The following is a 16,165-nucleotide window of genomic DNA, read 5'->3' on the forward strand; positions in this document are numbered from 1 at the left end:
GAAATGACTGCACTAAAATTATAAAATATTATGATGTTCATAGCTTTTGTTTGCTCCTGTTATGGAATCATATCATATCATATCATATCATATCATATCATATCATATCATATCATATCATATCATATCATATCATATCATATCATATCATAAATGAGCCGAGTTCTTCAAATACAAATTACAGACGCAACAAAATGTGAAGCCTTAATGAAAACAATTATTAATCAAACTTGTGGAGTTTTCTGTGGTCTTAAAAAGCTCAGCAAAGTGTCATAATCCAGATTTTTAAACTAAGATCAATGACAGCAAATGCTTTTATTCACACGTTGCTGCTATTGTTGTACGTTCACAGCACACAAGTGAGCATAATTTTAGCAAAATTTGCATAGTCACAAAAACATGTGCAGCATTAACCAAACTGTTTATTAACTAGATTTGTACAGATTTTTGAACATCTGTGCTACCATGCAGCTCACCAATCTATGGGAAAGCATATTTATTGGATAAAATAAATAAAATCTACTAGAAAAATACATACATTTGAGGATAAGTCGCTGCCTCTTCTAATATATTGATAAACATAGAGAAATAAAGACTGCTAAGTGTGCATTTTGTCTGATTCAGAAGATAAAATGCAGTCTGTTCATCCTAATATTCAGATATTTTCATTTATATCCACCAGACATGAAGAGAGTTCATATGATTTAAATAAAGGCTCAATATTTTAAATTAGGTATAGGGTCTCTAAGAGCTCGTCGATATGGCAACCTTCAGTAAATTTGGGAAAAAATGTATAACATGATCTATGTGATTTCACCTAAAACAGAAAAGCAAGGATTATTCCCAATGTTGATGAAACAACATATTTTTTTTATTATTACAGTTTTAATAATTCCATCAGAACCTTTGTTGTTGTTTTGATTTTGCACTAGTAGTTAAAGCAAAACTATCTTTTAAATTTAACCTTTATTTTACCACAATGTAAAGCCCATTTAGATTAAAAACCTCTTTTTCAAGGGAGTCCTGGCCAAGAGGAAGCAACAAATCAATAAATATTATAAATATATGTGTGCTTTTCAAGAGCATAATGAGTTAATAAGCATCTTTTTGGTTGACTTGGTTTAGTCGTAGTTAGGTGTGTGCATTTATCATATTGTTTATCATTTATCGAGAAAAGATTCTTATCATGAGAATTTTAATTCATCACTGTCTCAATAAATTTCAATTGATGATGATCGACTGACGGTATTATCAGAAATGCTATTTTTTCTATTTTCTCCACCGTTTGTTGACGATTTGACGAAGTAATAAATCATTTTATCATCATTTTGTTTTTTCAATAGTACCACAAAATATCATGATAAAATTCTTAGTCCATATCAACAAACCCTAGCTGTAAGCAAGGGGACAGTAGGCTTATTTCAGCCAGCTGACAGACAGTATGCAGTAACAGGAATGGTATCAGTGGATTTTCTGAAACCTTCGTGCGTCTTTACATCGGTACTTGCCTAATTCAAATAGATACTCCTGAATTTTCAGAAGTGTTTCAATTGCACTCTAACGGAGTATTTCACAGATGTATTTGCTGTGTTTATTAACGCCGCCATGCTTCATGACCTCATTACCTTCTGTTCTCGCAGAGCTGCTATTGTGGATGGGACACACCTAATGACCAAGTAGCTGCAGGATGAAAACATGGCTGCACCCCTTCTTGCACCGCCAGGACCTGATAGCTTCAAGAAGTTCACGAGGGAATCTTTGGTGGTCCTTGAGCAGCGCCTCAAAGAGGAGAAGAACAAGAAGCCACCCAAGCAGGACAGCAGCTACCGCGACGACGATGACGAGAATAAACCCAAACCCAACAGCGACCTGGAGGCCGGGAAGAGCCTGCCCTACATCTATGGGGACATCCCTAAAGGAATGGTGGCGGTACCACTGGAGGATTTGGATCCGTTCTACCTGAACTCTCAAAAAGTGAGTTGCAGAAGACCCTCCTCTAAGCACAACTATTAGATTTGTTTTACTTTTGATGAGAACTGGATGGATGTTTCTGGTTAGTGTGGTTCACCAGGGTGTCGGGATGCTTCGATGAGACTTTTCTTGGCCAACATCGATGTTGACAGATTTTTATTCTTAAGACTAAAATACTTAAAAGAGAAGAAAATGTGCTGCTGGTATTTTGATAGAAGTAGTGGTTTTTAAATGCAAAAGAAAAAAGGGTTTTTTAATAAACTTGCATGGAAAGACCATGCTGTTTGTTGATAAATTTGACTATAAATAGGGGGGAGTTTTGTGTTTTGGATTCATTTTTTGAAAATCAAATGTTTTAGTACTTCACTCAATAATCAAAGGAAAACTAGTCATTTTTAATCTCTGGCCAATTAACAATGTGCCACACCAGGACACAGACATTTTCAGGCGATACCAATCCAGATTGTTAGAGAAAAAGCAAACTACTAACTCCATTAGTTGAATTTTAGATATTAACTACTTCTGTCACGTAAAAGTGTGTTTCAGCAAGTATTCAGCATGGTTTTAGGGATTTGTTGCTCTTTCTCAAGCTGCCAAAATCACAAATTAGATATATCATAGACCGGGGATTTGATTAAATATGACATCAATCACATTTCATCACATTTCACTCCTTGTGCTTGGCCTGTTTTTCCTCTATATGCTACGTAAAAGGCTCTCTTTGTTGTTTGTTGGAGTTTTTGATATGAGAAAATCTCTGTGATGATCAATCAGGCTCACTGCAAATGAATACAGATGTTTTCTATGGTAACATTATTTCAGGTGAGTTTTTTGCAATCTGACCTCCAGATGTGCGCTGTTTGCAGTTATTTTGGTAATCTGTTTCATTTGAGCGCAATAATATTTCTTTAAAGAAGTGAGAGGAGAGCCGCTATCTTTGATGTGCTCTCTGGTCTTTGGGGAAAAGGTCAGGGACAGTTAAGGTTGAAAACCTCCTGTTCCACATGACGGCGCTTCCAAATTGTTCTGGAGTTAATCCGCTGCAGGAAGAGGAAGCAGAGAGGACAGTCGTTGTCTTACAGGAGGACACGTGTCTCTCTGGGGCTTCTGTCACGCCTCGCGTCACGTCAGTGTGAGTGAGGAGGCCCAGGTGTGACCTTGGCTGGCTCCGACTGTAATCGGCGATGGGTCATCCTAAAACAGCTGAAGGAGACCAAGGTTGTTTTAATGTGGGATGAGTCAGACTGAGCATGAGGGAGAGCTGTTTACAGATGTCACAAGTAGAAACGACATGATATAAAAAAATCGAGCTATCCTTTATTCACCCTTGCATGGAAGCTGGGAAAATCTTTCATAAAATGGCTCTTCCTGCAGATGCTCAGTGAACTTTCCAGCAATATCTTCTTCTATGACTTGTTCAACATAGAAATGTAAAAAAAAAAAGTAAACAAATCACATACTAATTGTAAGAAATGCTGCAGAAATGTATGCACGTCCATGCGTTCTGGACAGCGGAGCTTTTAATGATGTGTTTAGTCATGATTAGGTGAAGTGATTGGTGTTGATTCGGTGCATGTGTGAGCGAGCGAGGGGGTGCCCTGCGCTCCTCTTCCTTTTCCGTCTGTCTCCGTCTCATACCCCCCCGTCTTCTCTCCGTGCACGCTGCCTGTTATGTAACGCACCAGCCTAGTGCACAAGGAGGAGACACGATTCAAGTGACACGTGGGAAACATGGTCCAGCTTTAATTGGGGCTTGTTTATTTTCCATCTTTATACCTTCATCTTTTTGTTTTCCCCCTCATTTCTCCTCTGTTTTGGTCTCGGATGCACTCTTTCTGGTTCGACTCGACTTTTGCGCCAGTCCTGTTCGCTCTTTGTGCTTCCGGCAAATCCAATTATGGTCCATCAACCCAGCCTCATTCCGAAGGGAGAGCTGATGCTGCTTCGGATGTTGAGTGGCGCCGTGACGTCAGATCAGGTGGTGACCTTGGTGGTTGATCTGTGTGTCTTTGTTGTCCACAGTCTGCAGGACGGAGGGAGGGGTTAGGGGGTTCAGATTCATCTTTCACCATGGCAGGTGCTAATTTGTGACTCTCATTTTGTGTCCTAGCAGAGCTGGGTGATGACGCACCACAGTCCTCCCGTCCTGGGTTTAACAGGGTGTTGATTTTTAAGGAGTTGGAGGGAAGTTAAGTGACAGAGGGAAGGAAAGGGATAAAATGGACTGCATGTGCAGGGATGCATGAGCTCTCCTGCTAACCTTCCTGCTGCAGCTTATTGACTGAAGAATGCTTAAAATATAAAGATGCACCGATGGGGTTTTTTCCTGGCCTAAAGTAATTTTTGGTTTTTCTCTTAGGTTTAACTTGACAGTTCTTTTTCCTTTGGGATATAAAGCATGAAAAACACAATGTGTCAGATACTAGTTTTAAATGTAGCAAAAAAAGCTCCCATATATATATGTATATATATATATATATATATATATATATATATATATATATATATATATATATATATATAAAAAAATTCCCTTCTCACCCACCGCGGGTGGTTCTTATCCTCTGAGCTCGGGTCCTCTACCAGAGGCCTGGGAGCTTGAGGGTCCTGCGCAGTATCTTGGCTGTGCCAAGGACTGCACATTTCTGGACTGAGATGTCCGATGTTGTTCCTGGGATCTGTTGCCATTGGTCCAGTTTGGGGGTGACTGCCACGAGGGCCCCGATGACCACAGGCACCACTGTGGTCTTCACCTTCCAGGCCCTCTCCAGTTCCTCCCTGAGGCCCTGGTATTTCTCTGGTTTCTCGTGCTCCTTTTTCCTGATGTTGCAGTCGCTTGGTATTGCTACATCTACCACAACGGCTTTCCTCTGTTGTTTATCCACTACGACAATGTCTGGTTGGTTCACCATTACCATTTTGTCTGTCTGGATCTGGAAGTCCCACAGGATCTTAGCTCTGGCGTTCTCCGCCAGCTTTGGGGGTGTTTCCCACTTTGATCTCGGGGTTTCCAGTCCATATTCTGCACAGATGTTTCTGTACACTATGCCTGCAACTTGGTTATGTCGTTCCATGTACGCTTTCCCTGCCAGTATCTTGCACCCTGCTGTTATGTGCTGGACTGTCTCAGGGGCCTCCTTGCACAACCTACACCTTGGGTCTTCTCTGGTGTGGTAGATCTGGGCCTCTATTGCTCTGGTGTTTAGGGCCTGTTCCTGGGCGGCCAGGATGAGGGCCTCTGTTCTGTCCTTGAGTCCAGCTTTTTCCAGCCATTGGTAGGATTTACTGATGTCAGCCACTTGGGTTATTTGCTGGTGGTACATCCCATGTAGGGGCTTGTCCTCCCATGATGGTATCTCTGGCACCTCAACCTCCGTTCCCTGTTGTCTGAGATATTCACTGAGAAAGAAACAACAGAAAAACAATCATTCAAATGAAAATTATCAAGCTCATTTTCATTAATCATGCGATTAATTGATTTATTGCGACAGCATTACCAAAAAGGTACATTTTGTAAGCATCATAAAAACACATGACAAACTTAAACAGGACCTATACTTTTACACAAACTGTATAGCATTTTTTGCAGGCGCTTTGCTCTTTTTTGTGCAGATATCTTTCTTCAGAATGTACAACCATCCAAAATCTACATCCAGCGCAAAATAGTACATTATTGTTTTGATTGAAGAAACAAACTACAAAAATAAAACCCACCCACTCTCTCCATGTAGCAACACATACAGTAAAAATTGCATTTAGCATTACACATGGTATATTTTTTGAAAAGCCAAAAATAAGGGAAAAGTAATACAACAAAAATATTAACAGAATTGAAACAAGACAGTGAAGATCAATACAAATCAGTGTCTCAGGTCTAATCTGGTTAGGCACTTTGCTCTTTTAAAAAGATTCATTTAAATCAGGCGTGTTCAAGCAGGGAAACATTGACCCTTCAGGGTTAAACTTGATGACTCCTGCAGTCTGAATGATTTGATGAATCCCACTCTTTTAGTTTAAATGATTTGCATAGAAATAAATATCTTACATAGTTAGTAGTTCCTGACACAATCATAAATATTTATTACTATAGATTTCCACCTGCCCATGTCAATGTTATTATTGACATGAAATGTGAGCAAAGTGAGCAACGACAATTGTCAAATGGAAAAAGCACAGATTTAAGGAATGTATATGCACCAGTGATAGAAAACATTCCCTGAATGGCATCTGAATGGCACCAGCTGATATAAATGGATGTTAGTTATCTGAAAATTTACAGAGATTGACTTGTTGATGGGTGGCGTTAACACACTTTTATAGACATTTTCTCTTCGTTTTGTCGCAATAAGACATATTTTCATGTATTTAACTGCCTCAAAGGCAAGCCAAAAGTTTCTTTTTAAATGGAACATTTTTTCACATTAATACTACAAATGTCAATTAGGAATTTATGTGATTGACCAACAGAAAGTATTGCTGTGTTTTGAAGTGCAAAGAAAAAAAATATGTTTTTAGAGCACTTTTTAAAATAACATCTGAAAAGTGTGGTGTGCATTTGCATTCAGGGGCTCTACTCTAATACTCCTAACTTTCTTTATCTTTTTTATGTATGTATATGTATATTGTATATTATGTACAGTACAGACCAAACGTTTGGACACACCTTTTAATTCAATGAGTTTCCTTTATTTTCATGACTATTGACATTGTAGATTCACACTGAAGGCATCAAAACTATGAATAAGACATGTGGAAATATGCACTAAACAAAAAAGTGTAAAACAACTGAAAATACTCCTTATATTCTAGTTTCTTCAAAGTAGCAACATTTTGCTATGATTACTGCTTTGCACACACTCTGCATTTTCTTGATGAGCTTCAAGAGGTAGTCACCTGAAATGGTTTTCACTTCATAGGTGTGTCCTGTCAGGTTAATAAGTGGGATTCTTGCCTTATAAATAGTCATGAAAATAAAGAAAACCCATTGAATTAGAAGGTGTGTCCAAACTTTTGGTCTGTACTGTATATACACATAACCTGCATCTTAACTTGAGTCGAGCAAATCTCAATGTCGTTGTAATCTGTTGATGACAATGACAAATAAATAAATCTTATCTTATCTTATCTTATCTTATCTGAACCAAGTGCGAGCTATGGCCCTCACAAATGATACAATTAGTAAATGTTGTTCATTTGTTCATAGTTTATTCTTATTAAAGGCCTCAGATGTTTAACTGAGAATATTTGTCAACAAACGGCATCTTGAAGACCAAGGAGGAGTATAGCAGATCTCTCATGTGGGGAATTATTTAGACAGCTGTCAACTTCACAAATCTGTAAAACCTTGACCAGTCACCCTGGGTGCCAGCTACCCATCTGGACACTGCGGACAGGCCCACAGACCAGACTCACCTCGGTGCCAGAAATCATAGTACCTACACCTCGAATTTTGATGATGATAAATTGCCCCGGAAATTATAGTGATATTACAGTGTTGTTGTGAGACTATTTTTAGTAATATATTGATAATGGCAGAAGAATGCGAGTTTGCCTTCTCAAAGACAAATAAACTTTAATTTTGTACAGAACACTTCGCACTGGAACAGGAAGACTTTTTTAAATATCCAAAATAAAGCACACCAACTAAATACAATAAATAAAAAGGAAATAAAAACCACACACAACCCAAAAACACAAATAAAATAGATTAGGATGTCACTAAACAAAACTGCCCTTCAAAAAAATTTTAATCATCAGAGTAGAAATGATCAAGCTCATTTTATTTTATCGTGTGATTAATTCATTAACCGCTTATTGCGTCAGTGTAATAAATTACACTTAGATGCTTCATTCTTCCTGTTCTTAAGTATCGCTGTTGTTTTTGTGATGCTGTAAGAAATGTGTGGCATCTATTCACTCCCAATTCTACTTTTATGACGTCCCAAAGAAGGGAGACTGTGGTCAGACTGGGACAGTGTGCTTTAAGCATGTTAAGTTTTTATTCACTTGTTCTTGAGGCTGTGCAGGTTTTTTTGGGGGGTATGCAGGATCAGCTGTGCGGACACATCTTTCTGATTGGCTGCCTGGAGGCTGCAGGAGAGCAGCCACCCCATTAGATCAGCAAAGCCAATCAGACGTTGATGAGGCCCACCTGCACCATATAAAAGACACCTGTGATCATTCCTCCAGTGGGGCAGCTAGCAGGAAGAGGTTGTGTAAAGCTGACCCCCACCTTCTGTGTTTGGTAACTGTTTTGGACAGTTTGAACAATTTTGTTCTTGCTTATTTTGCTAAGTGGTTTGAATCTGCTTTAGATAAATCTCAAACAAGCTAGAGGCTTGTGTTTGGGAGGTTTTGGTGCTCCCTTTTGTCCTTTCTTTTGGGTTGTTTTGAGTTACTTTAGACCAGGGGCGTCAAACTCCAGTCCTCACGGGCTGGTGTCCTGCAACTTTTAGATGTGCCTCTGCTGCATCACACCTGAACAGAATAATTAGGTCATTAGCCAGGCTCTGGAGAACTGATCTACACAAGGAGGAGGTTATTAAGCCATTTTATTCCAGTGGTTTGTACCTGTGGCACATCTAAAAACTGCAGGACACCGGCCCTTGAGGACTGGAGTTTGACACCTGTGCTTTAGACTGACGTGTCAGAACATCTTATTTAATTTGCACTCAATGATCTCTGAATTTGTTGGTCCTTCACTTTTGTTTAATTGGGTTAAGTTGTATTGTGTTTTGGTTCTGCGAAACCTTCTTTTTTGTAATCACCTTTTTATATAATCCCTTTTCCTCTGGACATTTTGTTTATGTTACCGCCCCTGAACCCCTAGACCTTGTGGGCGTAACATCACTTTTAACCAAAACCCATATTGAGAGATAACGCCTGAGATAGTGTGAATGTTTTTACTTTCAAATCAAAGGTTGAATGAAGTAACTTATGGAATGATTGAAGTGCTTATGCAAGAATAGCCTAGAATTATAAAGGCCATCAGCCTATGATAAGGATTTATATTTGCACCAGCTGTAATGATAGACTAAAGGTATGAGGCAGAACAGCAGGCTAGCTCAGCTGCTCAGCTTTTGGTCTATTATTGTGTGTGAGGTAATGTGAGCCATAAAATGCAGCCCATCTACCATTTACCACAGAGGCAGGGAGAAGACGCTCTCTGAATGGCTGCTGTGGCTTTGCAGATGCAGATGCTCCATCCCTGCCTGCCTGCTGGCTCCAGTTTCTGTGTGGAAGCTGCTTTCCCCCCCTCTCCCTCTCTCTCTGTCTGCCACCCTTCTCCTCCTCTGCTCCTTCTCATCCTGCTGTCTTTCTGCCCAGCTCCTTCATTCCGGCTCCCTCCACCCCGCTTCCCCTTCAGCCTGCCGCTGCCACAGTTGCTGCCTGCCTCGCCTGGTTCATTTGCTTTCCATCTCCCCTGCTCTCCTGTTTGCTCAGCTCCATATTATGAAATTTTCAGTAGCTTTGCAGCGGTTTAGTCATGCATTGCCAAAGAGAGACTCCATACATTTCAAGTATTTTTTTTTTGGGTGAACGTGTGCCGCTATATTTTTGGCGATTCTGGAAACTCCCCTTTCCTGCTCGTTCATTCAGATTTGTGGGTTAGTCTGTGTGGATCGGGAATGTTCAGCTATTTGGGGGAAATGTCATGTCATCGTCGAGGGGAAATTTCCGAGTCTGTCATTACATCTGACTGTGTTGTTTTCAGGAAATGCTAACGGCATATTTAAGACTATTTATACTGCTCTGACTGAGATCTACTTAACATTTGATTTCTATCAAATTAGAGTAGTTGGCAACCATTCTCCATTTTCTTGTCTCAGGTAAACAAAATCTTAATGTAATGAGTGAGTTAACATCTCAAGCTTATTTTTTTTCTCTTTCCTTTCAGTTATGTGACTGCATCACTCATCTCTCATGCCTCCGCTCCTTCATCCTCCTCCTGCTTTCTCCTAGCTCAGCCATCCGTCATTATGCTATGCAGGACTTAATATTGTCAGGGGTGCCTTGGTAAAAGCACAAGAACCCATATCACTTGTTCAAATGCACAGTTTCATTAAAGTTTCAGAGAAATTGCCATGTTTTATTTAGGCAGTTATGAGGTTAGCCACAGAGAGTGGCGTGGCAGCTTCTCGCTTGTTTCCTTTGACTGAAACGGCCGGAGTGTTGGGCTGACGGCGTAAATGAAATCAGAAACATCCTGAAGGTTCTTTCTTTTTTTCTTCTTTTTTTAATCAAACAATGCAAACGCCCATGCCGCTTTGTTGACTAACTCAAACTTTTCCTGTCTGCTTTTCTTCTCTCCACAGACATTTATAGTGATAAATAAAGGGAAGACAATCTTCCGTTTTAGTGCCACACCTGCCTTGTACTTCATAAGTCCTTTCAATCTGGCTAGGCGAATAGCTATTAAAATTTTGATACATTCATATCCTTTTTGAAATGGTGCTGTTAACTGCAGCTTACAGGAGGGTTTCCTGTTCACATGCAATATTCATGGTGATATGTTCTGTATTTCTGCTCATACTGCTGCCGATGATTCCAGCGACTGCAGGAGAGGATCAGCGTGTGAGAGTCAGAGCACTTCCACACATGTTAAGACTGTACAGTCAGTAGCCATTTTATCACAGAAGGAAATGGCTGGCACAAATGATGAGTCATTCTTTACAGTAAACCAAGCAAACCCTCACTATTTGTGCAATCTACCTGATTACCCCCCATGAACTGCACTAGGTTGCGTGTGTCTATAAGAGCTGGAAAGTTGTTGATGGATGGCAATTTGCAGATGATCAGGGTCAAAATTGCCAAATGAATGAACTGCATGGAGAAATCTAATCCTGTATCTAAGTAGTGAATAGTCTACATCCAAATACTGTTTTTAAAACAAACTGATGTACAAAGATTTTGAAATTTGTGGTTTCCTTTTTGACTTTCATACCACTTTGTTGTGACAGATGAGATAATTTTGTTTAGTTATTTGAAAATATTTCTTTGTCCATTTCATTGTTTGTCGGCCTGTCTCAGCCCAAACAGGAAATATCCTGAGACACTGATATTTGGATATATTAATGTTTTTAAAGTTTGTTTGTTCACCATGAATGATATTTTTCCTTAACACATGCTTCACTCTTTTCAGCATGATCATTATGTGTACTATTTTGACCAACTGTATATTCATGACCTTTAGTGATCCCCCTGAGTGGTCAAAACAAGTAGAGTAAGTATCCTTTATCCTGTCGTCACACAATATTATGAATGCATGCAAAGTTTTTAAGTATTTGTGATTCTGAATGTGCCATTCCCACTTCCGCAGCACAAAGGTCTGGACACTTAATGTTTATATTTATTGAAAGCTGAAAACAACAGACAATGTGAACCACTGATTAATTTATTTAAACCCTGATAGCTGCTAATATTTGGAGCCACAGTTACATTATATTATAACATTTATATTTTAATTTACCATAGATTTTAGCTAAAGCAAATATTAGAAGCTAAGCTAATTAACCCCAGGAAAACATTGGCTAATTTTATATTCTACACATAATTTTTTTTACAGCAAAATATAATAGTATTAAATTACACAAGAATATTCTGTTGTTACAATACTGGACAACTCTTAGCAAATGGCTATACCTCTTTAGACTATTATACAACATTCTGTTCTAGTTGTGACGATGCTAATAGCTTAGCTTTGGATTTTAAGAGCAACTAATTTTACATTCTGATACGTTGCTTTGTAACATTATCCTATAATATTGCTCCATAGTATAAACAACACAAGAAAACTGTAATAATTTTGCTGCTGTGTTCAATCCTATAAATATCCTTCTACTCAAAGCCTTTACTTGCCAATAACCACTAAGCTACTAATGTTCTAAGCTAAAATGCTAGCATTATAGTTATGTTATATAAAGAGGCACAAGGCTGAAATGTTATGGTATGATATAACAGTTTAGTGTTTCATTGAACAATTTTCTGCTCTGTATAACACAATAAATTATATTTTTGATTCCTGACTTTATCTAGTAGTAGAAACTAAACAGCTGCTAATATTAGGAGCTAACATGTTGACAAATGTTGGTCTCTGATATTAGCAGCTGCTTGACTGCTAATTTTACATCTCAAAACTTGTTTTGTTTCAGTATCCTATACTATTTTAGCAAATGGCACAATAATACTATGGTCTGTGTAATAGTAGTTAATAAAGTATTAGCTTCCAATTTACTAAATGGTGTTATTACTATTAGTAGTTCAAGTAATCTATATAACAGGAGTGCACTAATATAACCTTTTTTGTAAAACACAATGTTCTTTGTTAACAAAATCAAACATTTTGTGTACCGTATTAATTTTTCCTATTGCAAGAAAAAATGTTGACATTGTTAATAAGTTTCTTTTTGGTTGCTAAATTTAAATGTGTTTCCTTGGGTGTTATAACTGTGAGTTTCTACAGGTTCCTGTAAATAAGCCAGATTTGATCCGGTCCAGTAAACTGATCCTTTCCACACTTTTGTCTTTCAGATACACATTCACAGGAATTTATACATTTGAGTCTCTTGTAAAAATCACCGCACGTGGATTCTGTATAGATAATTTTACATTCCTAAGAGATCCATGGAATTGGCTGGATTTCATGGTCATTTCGATGGCGTAAGTATTTTTCTTTTCTTTTGCCATGCTGATGTACAGAGTCTTTATTATTAAATGCGAGTATCTAAATTGATGTTTTAGTGCTTACATTTCTTGCTTTTAGACTTTTTACTGTGTTTTCTATCTGATAACCCATCTTTGCGTTTTCTCCATTTATCTAAAACTTCTCTGGTGTTTCTCTTTGGGAATCAAAGCAGCTCTCCATCCAGTACTGCGCAGCCCACTGACTACTCCCATACCTCAGATTTAGCTTCCTCTTGCCATCTGACTGCCTCAGTCACCTTTTTGGTCTTGATCATTTGGTGTTGACATCATCTTCACAAAGACTCCTTGCCTTAGCTTGTTATTTTACGTTAGGTAGTCTATACCAGTTTTTGCATCTATGAGCAAATATGTAGCCCAGAGTGATCAGTAAATCACATTTCATTGTTTGTCGGTCTGTCTCTCACAAAGCCCACCTGTGGGGATAATTCATCTTTTCATCTTCTATATGCATGTATATAATGAGTTGTTGTAACTGTGGTTTGATCCTGCAGGTATATAACAGAGTTTGTAAACCTAGGCAATGTCTCAGCTCTGCGCACGTTCAGGGTGTTGAGGGCATTGAAAACTATTTCTGTAATTCCAGGTAAGACAGGATGGGGCGAGGGGTAGGTGGGGCGGGGTCGGTGTTAGGTGTGTGTGTCTTTCTTTCCTTTTACCTTCCACCCTTCTCCTCAGTGGACAGGCTCTGTGAGTGGCGTCGTCTCCTCCCGGTTCGGTGGTGTTGTGCTCTTGGCGTGTGTGGTTTTTGTCATCGTGTTTGTTCTGTGTGTGATCCTTCCCCTATTTCAGATATGTAACAGAGTTTGTGGACCTGGGCAATGTATCTGCGCTGAGAACGTTCAGAGTTCTCCGAGCATTGAAAACTATCTCTGTCATTCCAGGTGAGACTCAGTTTAAACACTAAGGCTGATCCTCGCACCCTTTGTTTTTCTACTCACTATTATTATGATTAAAGTTATGATTTAAGCAGCAACAAAAGAATTGGAGACAGCCATGTTTTTATTTATGTTTCCTCCAAAATTATCAAAAATGGTACTAATACATTTTTGATAGGCTTTGCAGTCTCCTCTAAGGTCATTCAAAGTGTCTGCACTCTCTTTTGCCCCACCAGCGCTCTCATTACGAGGCTCGTCTCCAAGGCAGCTTGGTTTGTCTTAAATGGAACCCTGAAGTAAAAGACTTACGGAGTCGAAAATCCTCTAATCATGTCATTTCAGGATTGAACAGAATAACTTCTCCTTCAGTGGAAACGGTTTTATGTAAATAAATATAATTTAATTCACAATCCACCAAGCTACATTTGAAATAATGCAAAATGACTCATGGGTACTGCTTGTTGTAAAAGTACACACTAGTTAAATGCTATGTGAGTTATTTCTTAAGCTAAATTTAAAAAATAAAAACTCTTTTATGACATACATATGATAAATATTACATTTGAGAGCTAAAGATGTGTTAAAATATGGTTTTACAGCTTCAATCTCACCCTAAATTTGAATGCAACTATTCAGTGGGGAATCTTATTTTGTGATATGTTTATTTTTTTCAAAATCATAAAAAAACATTTTTAAATGTATCCTTTTTATTAAAGTTTACAATTGGTTCTTGGCTTTATAATGTTGATAATACACCACCTTCTGTTTCCTAGTGGTGTTCTTGTGATGCGATACATGGGTGCATTTCTGTTAGCCACTCCTACGAATGGGAAAGAGAGACATTACATTCAGGTACAACATATACAGTCTATGTTGATCTTTACAATTTAGTAGAAGGACAAGCAGAAATTGCCACTCTATCCCTTAACCCCCTAAAAATGCCCTTGAGGAAAAGCTTCAATACGACTGGAAAACAATGCTAACCCAAGGATAACGTCCCATCACGTTCAGTGGATATAAGGGTTTGGGCGGAAAACAAAAATCTGCAAAGATCTTTGCTAAAGAGCTGCAGCCAAGTTTTCAGTGTGAGATTCTGTTTAAGCAAAAAAGGTAAAATGTCTTTTTGACACATCTTTACCAGAGATGCTTGTGATCTTTTTAAGCTCACAAGCCCGCCACATTAATTGGTCTTTATCATCACTTACATTTTGATTGGCTTCAAGCTGTCTCAGTGTACACGCCAAAACTTCATACCAACATGAGACTTCAGCAAAATCTAAATTTGGATTCAAATAGCGGTAATAAAATAAGAATGAAGTTTAAAGAAAACACACCTGAGGTGTTTTAGAGATCAGTGTCAATCCAAAACGTCACAGAAGTCACATAAGTCCGGGTTCCATTTAAGCAACAGCTTCAATCCCCGCCTTTTACCTGCTTTTCAATAAGTGGATGCTCTTTTGCTTTAGAAAATACTCAATACCGCTTTTTGAGAACAAAATCAGGTTAAGAAGCATGAAGATAAAAATAGAGGACAGCTTGTCAAATTTCCCATCGCTACTTTATCTTGTCCTGAAAGGGTAATGTGTTTTGTTGCTCCTGCTTTTGCTGAAGGCTGAATTGGAACGAGAGGATTCCTGTTAGCAGGACCTAAACTGATACTTATGAATAGTTTTTGAGAGATCCCACAGAATATGTTTATTATATGTGTATGAAGACTGCCAAGCCTAGCTTGTGAACATATCTCTTATGCTGCATGATGCTTTTCAGTCACTTGCTTTTATAATATTAGCCTATAAAGAGCTTGGCTGACAAATGGCATTGAAAGTTTGATTTGCCCTAATTTTTGTTTGGTTATCAATTTTTCTTTCTCTTTATTTTATGTTTTTTTTTTTCAACAGCTGTGAGATAGAATGTCTCTCAGAAAATTACATATGTTGACATTATAAATGTTGGGGATTCAAATCATATAACAACTAAAAGAAAATGTCAAAAGCATGTATTAACTCTATATTTTAAATCTAGAGGGGCTTTGTATTCATTATGTGGATATTAATAATGTAAAGTTCTAATTTAACATATATTTTACGATCTAGAAGTGTGTTTGTGGAAAAACAATTTTTCCATGTTGGGAAACCAACATTAAACCAACATTCTCCTTGCCTTTACATTTAATCACTTCTGGCAGCTGCTTAGCTTGGCATGAAAAATACAGAAAATAAGGCCTGCTCTGTCCAGAGATGCACAATCCATGCTAGAAGCAACGTTTTAAGAGATGCTTGATAATTACAGTATCTTTTAATAGAATGGATGATGTTTTACACAAGGTTTGGGTTTTCAAATCTGAGCATTAAATTACTAATTAGCATTTATGTTTTTTTTTTTTCTTATAAAAGCCTAATAGTTCTGATCTGTCTAATGTATTTTATGGAAATAAAAATATTATTTACTATACCTTTTCATTTCTAAAGAACTTAGTGTGTAATGAAAACAATGAAAACATTGCTATGACTCCTTTGGAAACATTTAAGTCTTAAGTGTTAGAAATAAGGATTTTGCAAGTTCTTCTTTTTGATATTCAAAATATCAAACCACGTAGTCTCTGGAAACAAATCAAA

At 38.1% G+C, this 16,165-nt stretch overlaps 1 protein-coding gene across 9 annotated transcripts in view; it reads left to right on the forward strand.

Annotated features, from left to right (window-relative positions):
• scn8aa (sodium channel, voltage gated, type VIII, alpha subunit a) overlaps window positions 1-16,165 on the forward strand; it is a 58,168-nt gene that overhangs the window by 4,085 nt on the left and 37,918 nt on the right. For 6 of the 9 annotated variants that reach the window (XM_032573580.1, XM_032573628.1, XM_032573608.1 and 3 more), the window contains exons 2-6: window positions 1,641-1,974; window positions 10,287-10,405; window positions 11,105-11,194; window positions 12,502-12,630; window positions 13,465-13,556. In XM_032573580.1, the coding sequence (XP_032429471.1) occupies window positions 1,696-1,974; window positions 10,287-10,405; window positions 11,105-11,194; window positions 12,502-12,630; window positions 13,465-13,556 (709 nt within the window). In that variant the 5' untranslated portion in view covers window positions 1,641-1,695. Of the gene's footprint in view, window positions 1-1,640; window positions 1,975-10,286; window positions 10,406-11,104; window positions 11,195-12,501; window positions 12,631-13,166; window positions 13,259-13,464; window positions 13,557-16,165 lie in introns of all 9 variants that reach the window. The other 3 variants (XM_032573588.1, XM_032573617.1, XM_032573646.1) reach the window with 1 other exon arrangement.

The sequence above is a fragment of the Xiphophorus hellerii genome, chromosome 1 (genome assembly GCF_003331165.1).
Source record: "Xiphophorus hellerii strain 12219 chromosome 1, Xiphophorus_hellerii-4.1, whole genome shotgun sequence".
Lineage (NCBI taxonomy): Eukaryota > Metazoa > Chordata > Actinopteri > Cyprinodontiformes > Poeciliidae > Xiphophorus > Xiphophorus hellerii.